This window comes from Ranitomeya variabilis, chromosome 2 (genome assembly GCF_051348905.1).
Source record: "Ranitomeya variabilis isolate aRanVar5 chromosome 2, aRanVar5.hap1, whole genome shotgun sequence".
In the NCBI taxonomy this organism is placed as follows: domain Eukaryota; kingdom Metazoa; phylum Chordata; class Amphibia; order Anura; family Dendrobatidae; genus Ranitomeya; species Ranitomeya variabilis.
The window spans coordinates 850,858,375-850,883,262 of NC_135233.1; the positions used below are offsets into that span (position 1 = coordinate 850,858,375).

Sequence of the window (24,888 nt, forward strand, 5' to 3'; positions counted from 1 at the left end):
ACATGCACAGAAGGCTTCTGATTACATTGTTGACCGGCATGAAACTGACAGAGGAGCAAGGTTATATAGCGACTCCCACATCCTGATAGGAGCAGGTGAACAGAGGGGATGATGCACACAAGTACAATTCCACAAGTGGCCACCGGGGGAGCCCAGAATCCAATTTCACAACAGTACCCCCCCCTCAAGGAGGGGGCACCGAACCCTCACCAGAACCACCAGGGCGATCAGGATGAGCCCTATGAAAGGCACGGACAAGATCGGAGGCATGAACATCAGAGGCAGTGACCCAAGAATTATCCTCCTGACCGTATCCCTTCCATTTGACCAGATACTGGAGTTTCCGTCTGGAAACACGAGAGTCTAAGATCTTTTCCACAACGTACTCCAACTCACCCTCAACCAACACCGGAGCAGGAGGCTCAACGGAAGGCACAGCCGGTACCTCATACCTGCGCAACAATGACCGATGAAAAACATTATGAATCGAAAAGGATGCAGGGAGGTCCAAACGGAAGGACACAGGGTTAAGAATCTCCAATATCTTGTACGGGCCGATGAACCGAGGCTTAAACTTAGGAGAAGAAACCCTCATAGGGACAAAACGAGAAGACAACCACACCAAGTCCCCAACACAAAGCCGAGGACCAACACGACGACGGTGGTTGGCAAAAAGCTGAGTCTTCTCCTGGGACAACTTCAAATTGTCCACCACCTGCCCCCAAATCTGATGCAACCTCTCCACCACAGCATCCACTCCAGGACAATCCGAAGATTCCACTTGACCGGAGGAAAATCGAGGATGAAACCCCGAATTACAGAAAAACGGGGACACCAAGGTGGCAGAGCTGGCCCGATTATTGAGGGCGAACTCCGCCAAAGGCAAAAAAGCAACCCAATCATCCTGATCCGCAGACACAAAACACCTCAAATATGTCTCCAAGGTCTGATTAGTCCGCTCGGTCTGGCCATTAGTCTGAGGATGGAAAGCAGACGAAAAAGACAAATCTATGCCCATCCTAGCACAGAATGCCCGCCAAAATCTAGACACGAATTGGGTCCCTCTGTCAGAAACGATATTCTCCGGAATACCATGCAAACGAACAACATTTTGAAAAAACAGAGGAACCAACTCGGAAGAAGAAGGCAACTTAGGCAAGGGAACCAGATGGACCATCTTAGAGAAACGGTCACACACCACCCAGATGACAGACATCTTCTGAGAAACAGGCAGATCCGAAATAAAATCCATCGAGATGTGCGTCCAAGGCCTCTTCGGGATAGGCAAGGGTAACAACAATCCACTAGCCCGAGAACAACAAGGCTTGGCCCGAGCACAAACGTCACAAGACTGCACAAAGCCTCGCACATCTCGTGACAGGGAAGGCCACCAGAAGGACCTTGCCACCAAATCCCTGGTACCAAAGATTCCAGGATGACCTGCCAACGCAGAAGAATGAACCTCAGAGATGACTCTACTGGTCCAATCATCAGGAACAAACAGTCTACCAGGTGGGCAACGATCAGGTCTATCCGCCTGAAACTCCTGCAAGGCCCACCGCAGGTCTGGAGAAACGGCAGACAATATCACTCCATCTCTAAGGATACCTGTGGGCTCAGAATTACCAGGGGAGTCAGGCTCAAAACTCCTAGAAAGGGCATCCGCCTTAACATTCTTAGAACCCGGTAGGTAAGACACCACAAAATTAAACCGAGAGAAAAACAACGACCAGCGCGCCTGTCTAGGATTCAGGCGCCTGGCAGACTCAAGGTAAATTAAATTTTGTGGTCAGTCAATACCACCACCTGATGTCTGGCCCCCTCAAGCCAGTGACGCCACTCCTCAAAAGCCCACTTCATGGCCAAAAGCTCCCGATTCCCAATATCATAATTCCGCTCGGCGGGCGAAAATTTACGGGAAAAAAAGGCACAAGGTCTCATCACGGAGCAGTCGGAACTTCTCTGCGACAACACCGCCCCAGCTCCGATTTCAGAAGCGTCGACCTCAACCTGAAAAGGAAGAGCAACATCAGGCTGACGCAACACTGGGGCGGAAGAAAAGCGGCGCTTGAGCTCCCGAAAGGCCTCCACAGCATCAGGGGACCAATCAGCAACATCAGCACCCTTCTTAGTCAAATCAGTCAATGGTTTTACAACATCAGAAAAACCAGCAATAAATCGACGATAAAAGTTAGCAAAGCCCAAAAATTTCTGAAGACTCTTAAGAGAAGAGGGTTGCGTCCAATCACCAATAGCCTGAACCTTGACAGGATCCATCTCGATGGAAGAGGGGGAAAAAATGTATCCCAAGAAGGAAATCTTTTGAACCCCAAAAACACACTTAGAACCCTTCACACACAAGGAATTAGACCGCAAAACCTGAAAAACCCTCCTGACCTGCTGGACATGAGAGTCCCAGTCATCCGAAAAAATCAGAATATCATCCAGATACACAATCATAAATTTATCCAAATAATCGCGGAAAATGTCATGCATAAAGGACTGGAAGACTGAAGGGGCATTTGAAAGACCAAAAGGCATCACCAAATACTCAAAATGGCCCTCGGGCGTATTAAATGCGGTTTTCCACTCATCCCCCTGCTTGATTCGCACCAAATTATACGCCCCACGGAGATCAATCTTAGAGAACCACTTGGCCCCCTTTATACGAGCAAACAAATCAGTAAGCAGTGGTAACGGATATTGATATTTAACCGTGATTTTATTCAAAAGTCGATAATCAATACACGGCCTCAAAGAGCCGTCTTTCTTAGACACAAAGAAAAAACCGGCTCCTAAGGGAGATGACGAAGGACGAATATGTCCCTTTTCCAAGGACTCCTTTATATATTCTCGCATAGCCGCGTGTTCAGGCACAGACAGATTAAATAAACGACCCTTAGGGTATTTACTACCCGGGATCAAGTCTATGGCACAATCGCACTCCCGGTGCGTAGGTAGTGAACCAACCTTGGGTTCTTCAAAAACGTCACGAAAGTCAGACAAGAATTCAGGAATCTCAGAGGGAATAGATGATGAAATGGAAACCAAAGGTACGTCCCCATGAGTTCCTTTACATCCCCAGTTTAACACAGACATAGCTCTCCAGTCGAGGACTGGGTTATGAGATTGCAGCCATGGCAATCCCAGCACCAAAACATCATGTAGATTATACAGCACGAGAAAGCGAATAACCTCCTGGTGATCCGGATTAACACGCATAGTCACTTGTGTCCAGTATTGTGGTTTATTACTAGCCAATGGGGTGGAGTCAATCCCTTTCAGAGGTATCGGAGCCTCCAATGGCTCCAAATCATACCCACAGCGTTTGGCAAAGGACCAATCCATAAGACTCAAAGCAGCGCCAGAGTCGACATAGGCGTCCGCGGTAATAGATGACAAAGAACAAATCAGGGTCACAGATAGAATAAACTTAGACTGTAAAGTGCTAATTGAAACAGACTTGTCAGGCTTCTTAGTACGCTTAAAGCATGCTGATATAACATGAGTTGAATCACCACAATAGAAGCACAACCCATTTTTTCGTCTAAAATTCTGCCGCTCGCTTCTGGACAGAATTCTATCACATTGCATATTTTCTGGCGTTTTCTCAGTAGACACCGCCAAATGGTGCACAGGTTTGCGCTCCCGCAGACGCCTATCGATCTGAATAGCCATCGTCATGGACTCATTCAGACTCGCAGGCACAGGGAACCCCACCATAACATCCTTAATGGCATCAGAGAGACCTTCTCTGAAAATCGCCGCCAGGGCGCACTCATTCCACTGAGTAAGCACAGACCATTTGCGGAATTTTTGGCAGTATATTTCAGCTTCATCTTGCCCCTGAGACAAGGACATCAAGGCCTTTTCCGCCTGAAGCTCTAAATGAGGTTCCTCATAAAGCAACCCCAAGGCCAGAAAAAACGCATCCACATTGAGCAACGCAGGATCCCCTGGTGCCAATGCAAAAGCCTAGTCCTGAGGGTCGCCCCGGAGCAAGGAAATTACAATCCTGACCTGCTGTGCAGGGTCTCCGGCAGAGCGAGACTTCAGGGACAAAAACAATTTGCAATTATTTTTAAAATTTTGAAAGTGAGATCTATTCCCCGAGAAGAATTCAGGCAAAGGAATTCTAGGCTCAGACATAGGTGCATGAACAACAAAATCTTGCAAATTTTGTACCTTTGTGGCGAGATTATTCAAACCTGTAGCTACACTCTGAAGATCCATTTGAAACAGGTGAACACAGAGCCATTCAAGGATTAGAAGGAGAGAAAGAGAGGAAGGCTGCAGCATAGGCAAACTAGCAAGTGATTCAATTAAGAGCACACTCAGAACTAGAGGAAAAAAAAAAAAAAAAAAAAAAAATTGTAGCAGACTTCTTTTTTCTCTCCTTTCTCAGCCAGAAATTTAACCCTTTTTTGGGCCGGTCAAACTGTCATGATTCTCAATGGCGAGAGAACATAGCCCAGCATATATGAGAACTAGCTCTTGGAAGATGGAAACTATACTGACCATGAACTAAACCTGCCGCACAACTAGAAGTGGCCGGGTAGCATGCCTACGTTTTTTATCCCTAGATGCCCAGCGCCAGCCGGAGAACTACCTAATCCTAGCAGAGGAAAAGACAGTCCTGGCTCACCTCTAGAGAAATTTTCCCAAAAGGCAGACAGAGGCCCCCACATATATTGGCGGTGATTTTAGATGAAATGACAAACGTAGTATGAAAATAGGTTTAGCAAAATCGAGGTCCGCTTACTATATAGCATGAAGACAGAAAGGGCACTTTCATGGTCAGCAGAAAACCCTATCAAAACACCATCCAGAAATTACTTTAAGACTCTAGCATTAACTCATAACACCAGAGTGGCAATTTCCGCTCACAAGAGCTTTCCAGACACAGTAACGAAACAGCAGCTGTGAACAGGAACAAAATGCAAAAACACACAAGGACAAAAGTCCAACTTAGCTAGGAGTTGTCTAGTAGCAGGAACATGCACAGAAGGCTTCTGATTACATTGTTGACCGGCATGAAACTGACAGAGGAGCAAGGTTATATAGCGACTCCCACATCCTGATAGGAGCAGGTGAACAGAGGGGATGATGCACACAAGTACAATTCCACAAGTGGCCACCGGGGGAGCCCAGAATCCAATTTCACAACAGCTCTGCACCGTTGCCCCATAGCTGTGCCATATATATAGTGCTCTGCACCGTTGCCCCATAGCTGTGCCATATATATAATGCTCTGCACTGTTGCCCCATAGATGTGCCATATATATAGTGCTCTGCACCGTTGCCCCATAGCTGTGCCATATAGTGCTCTGCACCATTGCCCCATAGATAGCTGTGCCATATATATAATGCTCTGCACCGTTGCCCCATAGCTGTGCCATATACATACCTCCCAACCGTCCCGGATCCCGCGGGACTGTCCTGATTTTGACAGTCAGCCCCGGGATCCCGGGAGGGACATTAGTTGTCCCGCACTACGTGCCTTGGGTGGGGACAATGCAGGGGGCGGCACCTGAGTAACTTAGGTTTGTGGCTGTTTTTTGTTTTTTTTTATAAAAGCTGGGTCACCTCCCCACCGACCCCTCCCCTTGTGCGGCGCTGCGCTGCCTGCCATGCTGAGGGAGAGAGCCAGCAGCGATCAAGATGAGAGGTCAGCGACTCACTTCCTCCTGTGTGTGCACCGAGCTCCGGCTTCTCCTGCTCTTATCTGGTATCCCGGCAGAGAAGGAGAGACGGGGGAGGTGCCGGGACAGTGCAGAGCTGTGAGCAGCCGGAGAAACTGAAGAGCTGCACATGGACATCAGCCGCCCCTGCACCACAGAGGAGAGTGTGTGTGTGTGTGTGTGTGTGTGTGTGTGTGTGTGATATGCTGCATGTGTGTGTGTGTGAGATGCTGCATGTGTGTGTGTGAGATGCTGCATGTGTGTGTGAGATGCTGCATGTGTGTGTGAGATGCTGCATGTGTGAGTGTGATGCTGCATGTGTGTGTGTGAGATGCTGCATGTGTGTGTGTCATGTGTGTATGAGGTATCTGGTGTGTATGTGATGGCTGCGTGTGTGTGATGGCTGCGTGTGTGTGTGTGATGGCTGTGTGTGTGATGGCTGCGTGTGTGATGGCTGCGTGTGTGATGGCTGCGTGTGTGTGATGGCTGCGTGTGTGTGATGGCTGCGTGTGTGTGTGATGGCTGCGTGTGTGTGAGCTGCGTGCGTGTGTGAGCTGTGTGTGTGCTGCGTGTGTGTGAGATGTGTGCGTGTGTGTGAGCGTGTGTGTGAGCTGCGTGCCTGTATGTCATTATACAGTATGGAGAACTGTGGCCATTATACAGTATGGAGCATCATGTGCAGTCATTATACAGTATGGAGCATCATGTGCAGTCATTATACAGTATGGAGCATCATGTGCGGTCATTATACAGTATGGAGCATCATGTGCAGCCAGTATACAGTATGCAGCATCATGTGCGGTCATTAGACAGTATGGAGCATCATGTGCAGTCATTATACAGTATGGAGCATCATGTGCGGTCATTATACAGTATGGAGCATCATGTGCGGTCATTATACAGTATGGAGCATCATGTGCAGCCAGTATACAGTATGGAGCATCATGTGCAGCCAGTATACAGTATGGAGCATCATGTGCAGCCAGTATACAGTATGCAGCATCATGTGCGGTCATTATACAGTATGGAGCATCATGTGCGGTCATTAGACAGTATGGAGCATCATGTGCGGTCATTAGACAGTATGGAGCATCATGTGCGGTCATTAGACAGTATGGAGCATCATGTGCGGTCATTATACAGTATGGAGCATCATGTGCAGCCAGTATACAGTATGCAGCATCATGTGCGGTCATTATACAGTATGGAGCATCATGTGCGGTCATTAGACAGTATGGAGCATCATGTGCGGTCATTAGACAGTATGGAGCATCATGTGTGGTCATTATACAGTATGGAGCATCATGTGTGGTCATTATACAGTATGGAGCATCATGTGTGGTCATTATACAGTATGGAGCATCATGTGCAGCCAGTATACAGTATGGAGCATCATGTGCAGCCAGTATACAGTATGCAGCATCATGTGCGGTCATTATATAGTATGGAGCATCATGTGCGTCATTATACAGTATGGCGCATCATGTGCGGTCATTATACAGTATGGAGCATCATGTGTGGTCATTATACAGTATGGAGAATCATGTGGGGCCATTATACAGTATGGAGCATCATGTGCGGTCATTATACAGTATGCAGCCTCATGTGCGGTCATTATACAGTATGGAGCATCATGTGCGGTCATTATACAGTATGGAGCATCATGTGTGTTCATTATACAGTATGGAGCGTCATGTGTGGCCATTATACAGTATGGAGCATCATGTGTGGTCATTATACAGTATGGAGCATCATGTGTGGTCATTATACAGTATGGAGCACTGTGTGGCCATATTTTTTTGTTTATAATTATTGTATATGAAACAGTGTGATCAGCGATGCTAAATGGGTGTGGTTGGGACGTGGATATGGGTGTGACTAATTATGAATGGGTGTGGTCAGAGTCGTGGCCTAAAATTTGCCGCGCCGCGCAAAGCGCGCCGCAAACTTTGTCCCTCTTTCCCATCTACAAAAGTTGGGAGGTATGCATATATATAATGCTCTGCACCATTGCCCCATAGCTGTGCCATATATATAGTGCTCTGCACCATTGCCCCATAGCTGTGCCATATAGTGCTCTGCACCGTTGCCCCATAGATGCTCCACGTAAATCTGTGCCATATAGTGCTCTGCACCGTTGCCCCATAGATACTCCACATAAAGCTGTGCCATATAGTGCTCTTCACCGTTGCCCCATAGATACTCCACATAAATCTGTGCCATTGCTGCTGCTGCAATAAAATAATAAAACACATACTCACCTCTCTTGCTTGCAGCTCCTCAGCGTCCCGTCCCGGCGTCTCTCCGCACTGACTGATCAGGGAGAGGGCGGCACGCACACTATATGCATCATCGCGCCCTCTGATCTGCACAGTCAGTGCGGAGAGACGCCGGGAAGATGGCGCGGCGCCCGGCGTGTGGAACGAGGGAAGGTAAATATGACATACTTACCTGCTCCCGGCGTCCCGCTCCTTCCCCCAGACAGCTGGTCTTCGGTGCCGCAGCCTCTTCCTCTATCAGCGGTCACCGTTACCACTTCATTAGAGAAATGAATAGGCGGCTCTGCCCCTATGGGAGTGGAGTCCATATTCATTTCTCTAATGAGAAGAGGCTGCGGCACCCGGAGACCGTGGGACGGGCAGGGGGAGCGACAGGAACGCCGGAACTTGGTGAGTATATGACAGTCCTCACCTGCCGACCCCACCACCGATCATGACTCGAGTATAAGCCGAAAGGGGCACTTTCAGCCCAAAAATTTGGGCTGAAAATCTCGGCTTATACTCGAGTATATACGGTATATAGGTGTCTCACTGACATATATATATTTATATATACCTATTCTATGCGTATACATCTACTCTATTCTAACCTGTCAGTGTGATTTTACTGTACACCGCGCTGAATTACCGGCTTTTAAAAAAACACCGGTGCGTAAAAATCGGACAGAACTCGCATGGTGCGAGTGCTGTGCGATTTTTTTCTCGCACCCATTGACTTGCATTGGCGAGTCTCGTCCGAGAATCGCAGCAATACGCAGCATGCTGCGATTTTCTTCTCAGCCGATCCAGATTTTTCTCAGTCCGATTTCGGCTGAGAAAAAAATCGCAAATGAAAAGACACCTATTAAATAACATTGGTCCGAGTGCAATCTGATTTTTTATCGGATTGCACTCGTCCGTTTTCCTCGCAAGTGGAAAGGGGCCGTAAGTCTGGAGCAGAATGCGGTGAGCAGGGAATCGTCAGGTTTCTTATAGACCTGATGACGCTGTAATACCACAACACAACTAAAAGAGAAAAAATAATGTAAATTCAGATTTTTATTTACTTGATAAATCATTTTGCTTAGCCATCTTTGCTGCTGAGTGAATACTTTAAAATCGAATAAAAAAAAATAGCAAAAAGGTGTAATTTCAACACTTTTAATTCTTACCCATTTCCTAGTGTACGAGGAATTATGTCATTGAATGAAGTAATTAAAACCATGGCCACGTGAGGGCTTATTTTTTGCGCAACAAGTTGTACTTTTGAACTACATTATTGGTTTTAGCATGTCGTGTACTATAAAATGGGAAAAAAATTCCAAGAGCGGTGAAATTGCAAAAAAAAAGTGCAATCCCACACTAGTTTTTTGTTTGGCTTTTTTGCTAGGTTCACTAAATGCTAAAACTGACCTGCCATTATGATTCTCCAGGTCATTATGAGTTCATAGCGTAAATGTTCAGCAAAACCTAGGGTGGAGGTGCATGAAAGTAGGAGCCCAGATCTTAAGCGTAATGTAGAAAATATACTCAGCACACTCCAAAATGTCTGATGCAAAATACAAGGGGTGTTTAATACATACAGTATTCACATTAACAAACGTTTCGGTTGACAGCGACCTTCATCAGTGTGCTCTATTGTTTAGAGAAAAAGGGTGTATCTTATACACCCGTATTTATATAGAGTGGAACAAGGTAAACAGCTTACAGGTAGAGGGCTGACGTTAACCAGTCGAGCACAGGAGATGTCTCAGGAATGGCTCAGAGGGCTATACTAGCCGATCATACCAGTTAGAGATCCAGGATTGGGGGACGTGGTGTCCACCGCAAGTCCACAGCACCGTGGTTGCTTCCTGCCCTCCGGTTATGCTGTGGGACTTGCAGTTCCACAGAGCCTCGGGCTCCTGGTGCCCGGTTTCTGCGCTCTGCTTAGAGGGGCCCAATCGTAGCCCTTCTTTAGTTCTTAGGTCCTTCTGTGCTCTTCCACTGTCTGCTACCAGCTGTCTAACTCCTCCAGACCAGGATGTATATAGAGAAGCTCCCCTTAAACCGGGTTTAGAGCTCCTCCTTCTGGCCTGGAGTCAGAAAGTGTTGCATGTAAGTTATCTGCCAAAGGGATCCCTCCTGTCTCCAGGCATGGCATTACCCTCCCAGAGAGGAAGGCAGCACCACTGTGGTACCCGAACTCCTGGGATGCCACACTTGTACAGAGATGTAGATTTTTTTGTTACTTAAAGCATGACTGAATAAACAATGTATGTAGATTAATACATTGTCATTATTGCATCTACCTCTTGTTAACCCATTCCTGACATATGACATATATGTCAGCAATATGTGGTAATAATAGAAGTTAGTAACTCATGTTATGGCCTTTTTACAGATGTAGCATCTTTTTTGATTTTCCCAAATCCGAATATTTCACTATTCGTTCATCACTAATAAAAACCCAATATAAATTTGGTATCACTGTAATTGCACAACCCAAAGAATAAAGTCGCCTAGTCACTTATACTGCACGAGGAATGGAGTTAAAAACACATTAAACCAATTCTTCACCTGCTGTTGATTTTTCATTCTACCTCGCAAAAATCGCAGTAAGGCTACGTTCACACTTTGCGGGTTTTGCCGCGGATCCACAGCGGATTTGACACTGCGGATCCGCAGCAGTTTTCCATGCAGGGTACAGTACAATGTTACCCTATGGAAAACAAAACCCGCTGTGCCCACGCTGTGGATTTCCGTGGAAAAAGCCGCGCGGCTTTTCTGCGGAAAAAAAGAAGGAGCAGGTCACTTCTTGGTGCAGAATCGCAGCGGTTCTGCACCCATAGAAATGCATTGATCTGCTTACTTCCCGCATGGGGCTGTGCCCACGTTGCGGGAAGTTAAGCGGATAATGTGCAGATGGTACCCGGGATGGAGGAGAGGGGACTCTCCTCCAGGCCCTGGGAACCATATTTTGGTGTGAAAAAAAGAATTAAAATAAAAAATGACGCTATACTCACCTCTCAGCGCTGACTGTGACGTCACGAAGGTCCTTGTCGGCACAGCCGCCTGCAGCACCGAGGAGATCCGGACATCAGAGGGTGAGTATAACCAATTTTTATTATTTTTTACATTACTATTGATGCTGCATATTGCTGCATATGCAGCATCAATAGTATAGGCGGAAACCCGCAGCGGAAACCGCGGAACAAACCGCGATAAATCTGCAGGGATAACCGCAGCGGTTTTGCCCTGCAGATTTATCAATCCCGCTGCGGGATTAACCCGCAGAGCAGGCCGCAAAGTGTGAACGTGGCCTAAGGCTTGGTGCACATATATCCTGCGCTCTTCACTGAGCGCTTACACCGGGGTTTCCGTGTAAATCTCTGAAATACGTGATTCAGACAGAACCATCGGCAGAAGATTCCCTATAATGAGGCAGATGGAGGCGCTGTGGATGCCATCTGACATGTGATACGGCGGTGGCCATCTTTATAGGATTTTTTAGGACTGCATAAAAGGGCCATCGGACACAGTTTTGTGCACTTCTGGAAAGAAGGACACCGCTAAACAGAGGCCAGACGGAGTCCAGAGTAACTCTACTGCCTCAATATAGTGAATGGATCCATCGGGGTTTCATCTAAATCATGTCACTCAGAGATTTAGATGGAAACCCCAAAGTGAATGCTCAGCATAGTGCGCTGGATAAATGTGATCCCAAACATTATGTAAAATGTTCCCAATAAAAGCTTCAACTCAATCCACAAAAAAAGCAAGTCTCCTCTCAGATCTGTCATCTGTTAATGGAAATATAGGGGGATTCCATTCCACGTTACTGGTAGTACAAAGGCTCTGGAAAAGTGAAATGGCTCCATAACCCTCCAAAAGAAATTCAGCAAATTCTCCGCTCTCAAATCCAAATGCCTCCCTCCCCTCTGAGCCCCACAGTTTACCTAAACCACATATTATGTCCACATGTTTGGCATTTCTGAAGCGATGTGAACATGCCTAATTTAAGGGTGCATGTCTCCAGAAACACGGGCTGGGCATAGCGTACTGGTCACTACAGCATACTGGTCACTACAACGCAGTTTACAATTTTCACTCGGCAACATTCATTGCTGCTTGTTTCTGTCAAATACCCATGGAGTCAAAATTGTCACTACACCTGTAGATTAATTCTCAAAGGGGTATAATTTCCAAAATGGGGTCACTTGAGGGGGGATTCTGCTGTTCTAGCAAATATGGGCTCTGTATATGGAGTCTGCAAACTGTTCTAGGAAAATCTGCGCTCCAGGAGGCAAATAGTGCTCCGCTCCTCCATTGTCTCAACGTATGGTTAAGTAGTACTGTACAGCCACATATGTAGTATTGTCACATACAGTAGAAATTGTGGGCCAAATTGTGATGCCATTTTTACCAATTTCTTGTGTGAAAATGTAAAACCTGGGGCTAAAACAAAATTTTGGTGGTAAAAATGTAGTTATTTTTTTCACTGCCCAGTGGTATGAAATTCTGTGACACACCCGTGGTGTCAGTATGATCACTGCACCCCAAGATGAATTCATTAAGAGATGTAGTTTGTAAAATTGGGTCACTTATGGGGGTCCTGCTGTTCAGGCACCGCATGGGCTCTCCCAGTGGGTCATGGCACCTGCAAACTATAATAGTAAAATCTGGCACTCCTTGCCTACTGACCTTTGCACTATGCCTGAAAACATTTCCTGATTGCATGTAGGATATTGGCACACTCAGGAAAAAATGGACCTCAGTTTGTTGTAAAAAAAAATTCCTATTAGCCCTTAGAAAAATTATTAACTTGGGGCTAAAGCAACATTTTGGTGGTAAAAATTTAATTTATTCTTTCTTCACCGCTCAATCGTATAAAATTCTGTGAGGCACACGTGGTGTCAAAATGATCACTGCACCCCTAGATGAATTCATTGGGAAGTGTAGTTTGGAAAATTTTTCACATATAGGGGTTTCTGTTGTTCTGGCACCTCAGGGGCTTTGCCAATGTCACATGGCACCCTCTAACCATTCCAGCAAAATCTGAACTTCAATATGAACTTTGCATTGTGCCTCAAAAGTACAGGGTTGGCAATTTGTATGGATACACCTAAATAAAATGGGAATGGTTGGTGATATCAACTTCCTATTTGTGACACATTAGTATATGGGAGGGGGAAAACTTTTCAAGATGGGTGGTGACCATGGCAGCCATTTTGAAGTCAGCCATTTTGGATTCAACTTTATTTTTTCTAATAGGAAAAAGGTAATGTGACACATCAAACTTATTGAGAATTTCGCAAGAAAAACAATGGGGTGCTTGGTGTGCTTGGATACAAAATGTACAGCATCTGAAATAACGGTTACTGGAAGCCTATGTTAGCATTTCTTCTGCGGTGTTGCTATCAGTGTGTCAAGAGAGGGAGAAGAGGGTTGCATTGACAATCCAACACAATGGGCAGCACTTTGAACACATTTTATAAGTGGTCATAAACTTGTAAATAACTGATGAAAGAATAAAGTTATGTTAAAACCAAGCATACCATTGTTTTTCTTGTGAAATTCTCAATAATTTTGATGTGTCACATGACCCTCTTCCCATTGTAAATAATAAAGTTGGATCCAAAATGGCCAACTTCAAAATGTCCGCCATGGTCACCACCCATCTTGAAAAGTTTTCCCCGCTCCCATATACTAATGTGCTCCAAACAGGAAGTTGATATAACCAACCATTCCCATTTTATTTAGGTGTATCCATATAAATGGCCCACCCTGTAGTATTCCCCCACATGTGGGATATCTGCATGCTCAGGAGCAATTGCACAACAAATTGTATGGTGCAATTTCTCCTGTTACCCTTATGAAAATGCAAAATTTGGGGCCAAAATACTTTTTTGTGGGGAAAATGAGATTTTTTTAATTTAAACGGCTCAACATTGTAAAACTTCTGTGAAGCACCTGGGGGTTTAAGGTGCTCACCACACATCTAAATACATTTCTTGAGTGGTCTAGTTTCAAAACTGGGGTCGCTTGTGGGGAGTTTACACTGTTTAGGCACATCAGAGGCTCTCCAAATGGGACATGAAGTCTGCTAATGATTCCAGGAAATTTTACTTTCAAAAAGTCAAATGACGCTCCTTCCATACCGAGCTCTACCATGCGCCCAAACAGTAGTTTTATCCATTATATTGGGTATAAGCGTACTCAGGAGAAATTTTGTATCAAATTATATGGCGCAATTTCCCGTGTTACCCTTATGAAAATGCAAAATTTGAGGCTAAACACATATTTCTGGGGAAAATGTGATTTTTTTTTTAAATTATTTTCATGGCTCAATGGTATAAACTTCTGTGAAGCACCTGGGCTTTCAATGTGCTCACTACACATCTAGATCAGTTCGCTGAGGGAACTAATTTCCAAAATGGTGTCACTTGTGGGGGGATTTTTCATGTTTAGGAACATTAGAGACTCTCCAAATGGCGTCCGCCAATTGTTCCAGCAAATTTTGCATTCAAAAGTATTCCCCCTCATGTGGGGTATTGACATGCTCAGGAGAAATTGCACAACAAATTTTGGGGTCCATTTCTTTCTGTTACCCTTGTCAAAATTAAAAAAAATTGTATCTGAAGTAATTTTTTTATGAAAAAAAGTTAAATGTTCATTTTTTTTCCACATTCCAAAAATTTCTGTGAAGTACCTGAAGGGATAATAAACTTCTTGAATGTGGTTTTGAGCACCATGGGAGGTGCAGTTTTTAGAATGGTGTCACTTTGGGGTATTTTCTATCATATAGACCCCTCCAAGTCACTTCAAATGTGAGTTGGTCCCTAAAAAAATGGTTTTGTAAATTTTGTTGGAAAAATAGAAATCACTTGTCGAATTTTAACCCTTATAACTTCCTAAAAAATACATTTTGTTGCAAAAATTGTGCTGATTTAACCCCTTTCTGACATCTGACGCACTATCCCGTCGAGGTGGGGTGGGCCCGTATGACCACCGACGGGATAGTACGTCATACGCGATCGGCCGCGCTCACGGGGGGAGCGCGGCCGATCGCGGCCGGGTGTCAGCTGCATATCGCAGCTGACATCCGGCACTATGTGCCAGGAGCGGTCACGGACCGCCCCCGGCACATTAACCCCCGGCACACCGCGATCAAACATGACCGCGGTGTACCGGCGGTATAGGGAAGCATCGCGCAGGGAGGGGGCTGATCGCGTTGCTCCGAGGGTCTCCTACCTCCCTCCTCGCCGCAGGTCCCGGATCCAAGATGGCCGCGGCATCCGGGTCCTGCAGGGAGGGAAGTGGCTTACCGAGTGCCTGCTCAGAGCAGGCGCTGGTAAGCCTGCAGCCCTGCACAGCAGATCGTCAATCTGACAGAGTGCTGTGCACACTGTCAGATCAATGATCTGTAATGTCCCCCCCTGGGACAAAGTAAAAAAGTTAAAAAAAAATTCCCCACATGTGTGTAAAAAAAAAATAAAAAAATATCCTAAATAAAGAAAAAAAAAAAATTATTCCCATAAATACATTTCTTTAGCTAAATAAAATAAAAAAAAAAATAAAAGTACACATATTTAGTATCGCCGCGTCCGTAACGACCCAACCTATAAAACTGCCCCACTAGTTAACCCCTTCAGTAAACACCGTAAGAAAAAAAAAAAAAAAACGAGGCAAAAAACAACGCTTTATTATCATACCGCCGAACAAAAAGTGGAATAACACGCGATCAAAAAGACTGATATAAATAACCATGGTACCGCTGAAAACGTCATCTTGTCACGCAAAAAATGAGCTGCCATACAGCATCATCAGCAAAAAAATAAAAAAGTTATAGTCCTGAGAATAAAGCGATACCAAAATAATTATTTTTTTCTATAAAATAGTTTTTAGCGTATAAAAGCGCCAAAACATAAAAAAATGGTATAAATGAGATATCGCTGTAATCGTACTGACCCGACGAATAAAACTGCTTTATCAATTTTACCAAACGCGGAATGGTATAAACGCCTCCCCCAAAAGAAATTCATGAATAGCTGGTTTTTGATCACTCTGCCTCACAAAAATCAGAATAAAAAGCGATCAAAAAATGTCACGTGTCCGAAAATGTTACCAATAAAAACTTCAACTCGTCCCGCAAAAAACAAGATCTCACATGACTCTGTGGACCAAAATACGGAAAAATTACAGCTCTCAAAATGTGGTAACGCAAAAAATATTTTTTGCAATGAAAAGCGTCTTTCAGTGTGTGACGGCTGCCAATCATAAAAATCCGCTAAAAACCCCACTATAAAAGTAAATCAAACCCCCCTTCATCACCCCCTTAGTTAGGGAAAAATAAAAAAATTAAAAAATGTATTTATTTCCATTTTCCCATTAGGGTTAGGGTTAGGGCTAGAGTTAGGACTAGAGTTAGGGCTAGGGTTAGGGTTAGGGCAAGGGTTAGGGCTAGGGTTAGGGTTAGGGCTAGGGTTAGGGCTAGGGATGGGGCTAGGGTTAGGGCTAGGGTTAGGGCTAGGGTTGGGGCTAGGGTTAGGGCTAGGGTTGGGGCTAGGGTTAGGGTTAGGGCTAGGGTTGGGGCTAGGGTTAGGGTTAGGGCTAGGGTTAGGGCTAGGGTTGGGGCTAGGGTTAGGGCTAGTGTTAGGGCTAGTGATAGGGCTAGGGTTATTGCTAGGGTTAGGGCTAGGGTTAGGGCTAGGGTTGGGGCTAGGGTTGGGGCTACAGTTAGGGTTGGGGCTAAAGATAGGGTTAGGGTTTGGATTACATTTACGGTTTGGAATAGGGTTGGGTGTGTCTGGGTTAGAGGAGTGGTTAGGGTTACTGTTGGGATTAGGGTAAGGGGTGTGTTTGGATTAGGGTTTCAGTTATAATTGGGGGGTTTCCACTGTTTAGGCACATCAGGGGCTCTCCAAACGGGACATGGCATCCGATCTGAATTCCAGCCAATTCTGCGTTGAAAAAGGAAAACAGTGCTCCTTCCCTTCAGAGCTCTCCCATGTGCCCAAACAGGGGTTTACCCCAACATATGGGGTAACAGCGTACTCAGGACAAATTGGACATCATCTTTTGGGGTCCAATTTCTCCTGCTACCCTTGGGAAAATACAAAACTGGGAGCCAAAAAATAAGTTTTGTGGGAAAAAAAAGATTTTTTATTTTCACGGCTCTGCATTGTAAACTGTAGTGAAACACTTGGGGGTTCAAAGTTCTCACAACACATCTAGATAAGTTCCTTGGGGGGTCTAGTTTCCGATATGGGGTCACTTGTGGGGGGTTTGTACTGTTTGGGTACATCAGGGGCTCTGCAAATGCAACGTGACGCCTGCAGACCAATCCATTTAAGTCTGCATTCCAAATGGCGCTCCTTCCCTTCCGAGCTCTGTCATGCGCCCAAACAGTGGTTCCCCCCCACATGTGGGGTATGAGCGTACTCAGAACAAATTGGACAACAACTTTTGGGGTCCAATTTATCCTGATACCCTTGTGAAAATACGAAACTGGGGGCTAAAAAATCATTTTTGTGAAAAAAAAAAGAATTTTTATTTTCACGGCTCTGCGTTATAAACTGTAGTGAAACACTTTGGGGTTCAAAGCTCTCAAATCACATCTAGATAAGTTCCTTAGGGGGTCTACTTTCCAAAATGGTGTCACTTGTGTTTTTTTTTTTAATGTTTAGGCACATCAGGGGCTCTGCAAACGCAACATGGCATCCCATCTTAATTCCAGTCAATTTTGCATTGAAAAGTAAAATAGCGCTCCTTCCCTTCCGAGCTCTGCTATGCGCCCAAACAGTGGTTTACCCCCACATATGGGGTATCGTCATACTCAGGACAAATTGCACAACAACTTTTGTGGTCTAATTACTTCTCTTACCCTTGGGGAAATAAAAAAATGGGGGTGAAAAGATCATTTTTGTGAAAAAATATGATTTTTTACTTTTATGGCTCTGCATTATAAACTTCTGTGAAGCACTTGTTGGGTCAAAGTGCTCAACACACATCTAGATAAGTTCCTTAAGGGGTCTACTTTCCAAAATGGTGTCACTTGTGGGGGGTTTCAATGTTTAGGCACATCAGGGGCTCTCTAAATGCAACATGGCGTCCCATCTCAATTCCAGTCAATTTTGCATTGAAAAGTCAAATGGCTCTCCTTCCCTTCCGAGCTCTGCCCTGCGCCCAAACAATGGTTTACACCCACATATAGGGTATCAGCGTATTCAGGACAAATTGCACAACAATTTTTGGGGTCCAATTTCTTCTCTTACCCTTGGGAAAATAAAAAATTGGGGGCGAAAAGATCATTTTTGTGAAAAAATATGATTTTTTATTTTTACGGCCCTGCATTATAAACTTCTGTGAAGCACTTGTTGGGTCAAAGTGCTCACCACACATCTAGATAAGATCCTTAGGGGGTCTACTTTCCAAAATGGTGTCACTTGTGGGGGGTTTCAATGTTTAGGCACATCAGGGGCTCTACAAATGCAACATGGCGTCCCATCTCAATTCCAGTCAATTTTGCATTGAAAAGTCAAATGGCGCTCCTTTCCTTCCGAGCTCTGCCATGCGCCCAAACAGTGGTTTACCCCCACATATGGGGTATCAGCGTACTCAGGACAAATTGTACAACTAATTTTGCGGTCTATTTTCTCCTGTTACCCTTGGTAAAATAAAACAAATTAGAGCTGAAATAAATTTTTTGTGAAAAAAAGTTAAATGTTCATTTTTATTTAAACATTCCAAAAATTCCTGTGAAACACCTGAAGGGTTAATAAACTTCTTGAATGTGGTTTTGAGCACCTTGAGGGGTGCAGTTTTTAGAATGGTGTCACACTTGGGTATTTTCTATCATATAGAAATGACTTCAAATGAGATGTGGTCCCTAAAAAAAAATGGTGTTGTAAAAATGAGAAATTGCTGGTCAACTTTTAACCCTTATAACTCCGTCACAAAAAAAATGTTGGTTCCAAAATTGTGCTGATGTAAAGTAGACATGTGGGAAATGTTACTTATTAAGTATTTTGCGTGACATATGTCTGTGATTTAAGGGCATAAAAATTCAAAGTTGGAAAATTGCAAAATTTTCAAAATTTTCGCCAAATATTCGTTTTTTTCACAAATAAACGCAAATTATATTGAAGAAATTTTACCACTATCATGAAGTACAATATGTCACGAGAAAACAGTGTCAGAATCGCCAAGATCCGTTGAAGCGTTCCAGAGTTATAACCTCATAAAGGGACAGTGGTCAGAATTGTAAAAATTGGCCCGGTCATTAACGTGCAAACCACCCTTGGGGGTGAAGGGGTTAAAGTCAACATGTGGGAAATGTTAGTTATTAACTATTTTGTGTGACACATCTCTCTGAATTAAGGGTATAAGAATTTAAGGTGTGAAAATTGCAAAATTTTCCAAATTTTTGACGAATTTCCATTTTTTCCACTCTATCATGGAGTACAATGTGTCAAGAAAAAAATAATCTCAGAATCAGTGGGATACGTTGAAGCGTTCAGCAGAAGAGCTCAGTGCACCTTCCCACATTGTAATTTTTCATTTGTCTCCACACCCTTTTCCTTGATTGATAGCTCTGGTTTTACTAGAGCTAAATGTGTTAATGGTTGATAGACTTATAAAACTGAAACTATTTAGATCATGCATGTAGGTTAATACATTTTTATTATGCCATCTGTCTCTGATGTTACAAATTTTTAAATTGTTCAGGTAATGGGACTCACTGTGAGGATATCAATGAATGTGAGACCAGTAATATCTGCTCATCGATTGCAACCTGCACTAACACAATAGGAAATTACACCTGTGCCTGTAATGTTGGATTCTGGGGTGAGTTCTGACTTGTCATTCACTCCCATTTTTACTTTTTTTAATCAATGTCTAATTGTAATATTTTTCGATGCAATCAAGCCCAAGCCAAAAAAAGTAAACTATGCATAAATTTAGCAATCTGTTTTAAATTTAAGGTATTCTTATTAACCCTTTTCTCTCACAGAATGTAAAAGCCATTCTATGTCCTATGTAGAATGTGGGTGCATGGAGCTGATCCCGATCCACACACGGTGGTTTCTGGCTCTCTTATACCGCCGACGTCTTCCTCTAATGGCAGCGGCCAGTGCGACCTTCAGTGTCTGCTTTTTATCTCCTTACACTCTGCTATTTTTGACAACAGTAGTGAAAAGCGAGTCTTAAAACTAAATCTCCGAGCACTAACAAATACTCTGAGACCACCCGAGCGTGCTCAGGACAACCCAAGCAACGAGTATACTAGCTCATCACTAGACAACAGCAGTTAAATCGCCCAATTCTGTTGTCCAGGCGTCCATTCAAGTGTCCATTAGAATACCTGTGACATGTTGACATGCTTTTGGGCTGTTGATGGGTTGCCATTGTGATTGGAGATATATTAGAGACTCCCTTTATAGCCATCTTGGTAGTTCTGAAAAGCCTTGTTGCAGGCTGGGTCTCATCATCATTTTCACTAAAAAATACCACAGTATATAGTACTAGCGAACAAGATGATTCAAGTCTCTTGAGGTGGTGAAAAATAAAGGGAAAAACTAAATCACCTGTTTTTCACCTTCAGAAATAAAGAAATTCACAAAAAACATATTCAGTATATTTTCTTCCCCAAAAAAGATTTATCATAGTCTAAAATTATTTCAGCACCAGAACTCCCACCTTCATCCAAAAATGCAATCAAAAGTGATCAAAATATCATACAGTGCTCAGAAAAAGTATTCATACTCCATGAACTTTTACACTTTTTTTACATTACACCCACAAAATTTTATTTGAATGTTATGTGATACTTACTAGCTGAAGAGCCAGGTGTTGCCCGGGCACAGTAACTAACTGTGGTTAGTTATAACAAATTATAATGATTATATTGCACATAAAAACATTTCACATCACATACTCAGCACTACAGATTTGCAACACAAATTAACTAAATGATTACCCAAATATTGATAGGATTTTATTTTCAACTCATTCAAGAGCCTTTTGATAAACAGCATTTTTAGTTTTTCCTTCCGGTGCAAAGATGAACAGATTTTTGACAATCCAACTCTTGAACAGGCCACGTATAGTTGACCATGAGAAAAGCATGGAGATTGTAAATCGATCCTTACTACTTTCAAGGACTGTCCCTGAGCCTTGTTAATGGACATTGCAAATGCCAGTCGAACAGGAAGCTGGAGGTGTTTAAAATCAAAAGGCAAATAAGATGGAATGAAAATGTCCTCTCCTTTGGCACATCCTGTCAAAATGGTCGCTTCAATTACATGTGTGAACAGACTCTTAAACAAGAGTCTTGTTCCATTGAGCCTGTTTCACACGTAAGTGGCTCCGGTATGTGTGGTGATAGTTTTCTCACGTACCGGAGACACTGACACACGTAGACACATTAAAATCAATGTGTCTCTGCAGATGTCACTGATTTTTCGCGGACCGTGTGTCCATGTGCCAAACACGGAGACTAGTGTTGAGCATTCCGATACTGCAAATATCGGGTATCGGCCGATATTCGCTGTATGGGAATTCCGATACCGAGTTCCGATATTTTTGTGATATCGGAAATCGGAATCGGAAGTTCCTATAAGTTCCCAGGCGTGTGCGGTGCGTATGGTTCCCAGGGTCTGGAGGAGAGGATACTCTCCTTCAGGCCCTGGGATCCATATTCATGTAAAAAATAAAGAATAAAAAAAAAAAAATATGGATATACTCACCCTCGGACGGGCCCTGGACCTTAGCGGTGCAACCGGCGGCCTCTGTTCCTAAGAATGCAGTGAGTGTGACCAATCACAAGCCGCGACGTCATCTAAGGTCCTTCACTCTGCATTCTTAGGAACGGAGGCAGACACTTGCAGCGGTGACAGCCAGGGTTCTCGGAGGGGTGAGTATATTCATATTTTTTATTTTTATTCTTTATTTTTTACATGAATATGGATCCCAGGGCCTGAAGGAGAGTTTCCTCTCCTTCAGACCCTGGGAACCATCCACGATCACTTCCGATATTTGTGTCCCATTGACTTGTATTGGTATCGGGTATCGGTATCGGCGATATCCGATATTTTCTTGATATCGGCCGATCCAATCCGATACCGATACTTTCAAATATCGGAAGGTATCGCTCAACACTAACGGAGACATGTCATTGTTCATGGGAGCGCACGGATCACACGGACCCATTAAAGTCAATGGGTCCGTGTAAACACGTACCACACACGGATGCTGTCCGTGTGCCATCCGTGTGCCATCCGTGTGCTGTCCGTGTGCGTTTTTCCTGTGATAGCGTTAAAATTGTAAAAATTGTTACAATACACGGACAGCACACGTACAGCGCACGGACAGCGCACGGACAGCACACGGACAGCACACGGACCTTAAAAACGTACTCACGGACATCACACGGATCCCACACAGATAGTCTATGTGAACACACGGACACGGATAACTCCGGTACCATTTTCTCTGGTACCGGAATTATCTGGACGTGTGAGACTGGCCTTGCATAGCTTTGGTGGATCTAAATTTCTGCTCCAGGTTTTAGAGTTTATGTGGGCTGTGTGTCTAATCCTATCCTGTGTGATACTGTCTTCTGAGCTGTGTGGCTAATTCTATCCTGTGTGTTACTGTCTGCTGAACTGTGTTTCTAATCCTATCATATGTGTTTCTGCCTGCTGAGCAGTGTATCTAAACCTATCCTGTGTGATACTGTCTGCTGAGCTGTGTATCTAATTCTATCCTGTGTGTTACTGTCTGCTGAGCTGTGTATCTAATCCAATTTTGTGTGACACTCTCTGCTGAGCTGTGTATCTAATCCTGTCCTGTGTGATACTGCCTGCTGAGCCATGTATCTAATTCTAACCTGTGTGCTACAGTTTGCTGAGTTCCGCATCAAATCCTATCCTGTGTGATAGTCTGCTGAGCCATGTATCTAATCCTATCCCATGTGACACTGTCTGCTGAGCCGTGTATCTAATCCTTCCTGTGGATACTTTCTGCTGAGCAGTTGTTAGCAGCGGGTTAATCAGCGTGTTGTCCACAACGAGCAACAGAGAATGTTCATTTATTAAGAATTAAGAACATTCAGCATACAACATGAGAACAGGATCAATCTGGTTTCTGAGAGAGAGATCTGCTGTGACTTTCAGTTTCAGTTCCACACACTAGAATGTGATCACAGGGAAAGGGGAGGAGGAACATCCTGTCTGTAAATGAGGACTCCTTTTTTTTTTTTTAACTTTGTTGACATGTGAATAGGGTTGAGCGAAACGGATCGTTCATTTTCATAAGTCGCTGACTTTTGGCAAAGTCGGTGTCTCATGAAACCCGACCCGATCCCTGTGTGGGGTCGGCCATGTGGTACGCAACTTTCGCGCCAAAGTCACGTTTTAATGACGCTAATAGCGCCATTTCTCAGCCAATGAAGGTGGACACAGAGTGTGGGCAGCGTGATGACATAGATCTCAGTCCCCACCATCTTAGAGAAGGGCATTGCAGTGATTGGCTTGCTTTCTGCGGCGTCACAGGGGCTATAAAGGGGCGTTCCCGCCGACCGCCATCTTACTGCTGCTGAAACTGAGCGTAGGGAGAGGTGCCGCTTCGTCAGAAGCAGGGATAGTGTTTTTTTCAGGGTACATTCACCCCAAACCGCTTGTGCTGTAGCGATTTCCACTGTCCAACACCACCTTTTTTTTTGCAGGGACAGTGGAAGCTACATTTTTTTTTCCTCAGCACTGTAGCTCATTGGGCTGCCCTAGAAGGCTCCCTGACCCTGATAGCTGTGTTGCTGTGTGTGTACGCCGGTGTGCAAACAAACTGCTTTTTTCAAAGCACAAATCCTGTTGTTCCTTCCTTTCTGCACAGCTATCTTGTGTGTTTGTCCACACTTTTGTGTGCAGCAGTCCTTTTTATAGCTGCCTGCCATACTTTTCTGAGATTACTGCAGGGAGATAAAGATTGGCAAGTCTGCCTCTGTGCCATTGCTGTGTGTGGCATCTGTCTCTCATTGTGTGCCACCGAAAACCAGTGTGTAATACTGGGCCATTTTTTTTTTCTAAATTCTCCCTGTAAAAAAAAAAATAATTAGTGGGAGATAAAGATTGGCAAGTCTGCCTCTGTGCCATTGCTGTGTGTGGCATCTGTCTCTCATTGTGTGCCACCGAAAACCAGTGTGTAATACTGGGCCATTTTTTTTTTCTAAATTCTCCCTGTAAAAAAAAAATAATTAGTGGGAGATAAAGATTGGCAAGTCTGCCTCTGTGCCATTGCTGTGTGTGGCATCTGTCTCTCATTGTGTGCCACCGAAAACCAGTGTGTAATACTGGGCCATTTTTTTTTTTCTAAATTCTCCCTGTAAAAAAAAAATAATTAGTGGGAGATAAAGATTGGCAAGTCTGCCTCTGTGCCATTGCTGTGTGTAGCATCTGTCTCATTGTGTGCCACCGAAAACCAGTGTGTAATACTGGGCCATTTTTTTTTCTAAATTCTCCCTGTAAAAAAAAAATAATTAGTGGGAGATAAAGATTGGCAAGTCTGCCTCTGTGCCATTGCTGCGTGTGGCATCTGTCTCATTGTGTGCCACCGAAAACCACTGTGTAATACTGGGCCATTTTTTTTTTGGGGGGGGGTAAATTCTCCCTGTAAAAAAAAAATTAATAGTGGGAGTCTGGGAGATAAAGATTGGCAAGTCTGCCTCTGTGCCAGTCCTGTGTGTGGCATCTGTCTCTAATTGTGTGCCACCGAAAACCACTGTGTAATACTGGCCCATTCTTTTTTTTTGGATAAATTCTCCCTGTAAAAAAAAAAATAATAGTGGGAGTCTGGGAGATAAAGATTGGCAAGTCTGCCTCTGTGCCAGTCCTGTGTGTGGCATCTGTCTCTCATTGTGTGCCACCGAAAACCACTGTGTAATACTGGGCCATTTTTTTTTTTTCTAAATT

The 24,888-nt window shown here is 44.2% G+C and overlaps 1 protein-coding gene across 1 annotated transcript in view; it reads left to right on the forward strand.

Annotated features, from left to right (window-relative positions):
- LOC143803972 (uncharacterized) overlaps positions 1–24,888 on the forward strand; it is a 254,169-nt gene that overhangs the window by 96,144 nt on the left and 133,137 nt on the right. The window contains exon 12 of the mRNA XM_077281723.1: positions 19,649–19,768. Coding sequence (XP_077137838.1) covers positions 19,649–19,768 — 120 coding nt within the window. The remainder of the gene's footprint in view (positions 1–19,648; positions 19,769–24,888) is intronic.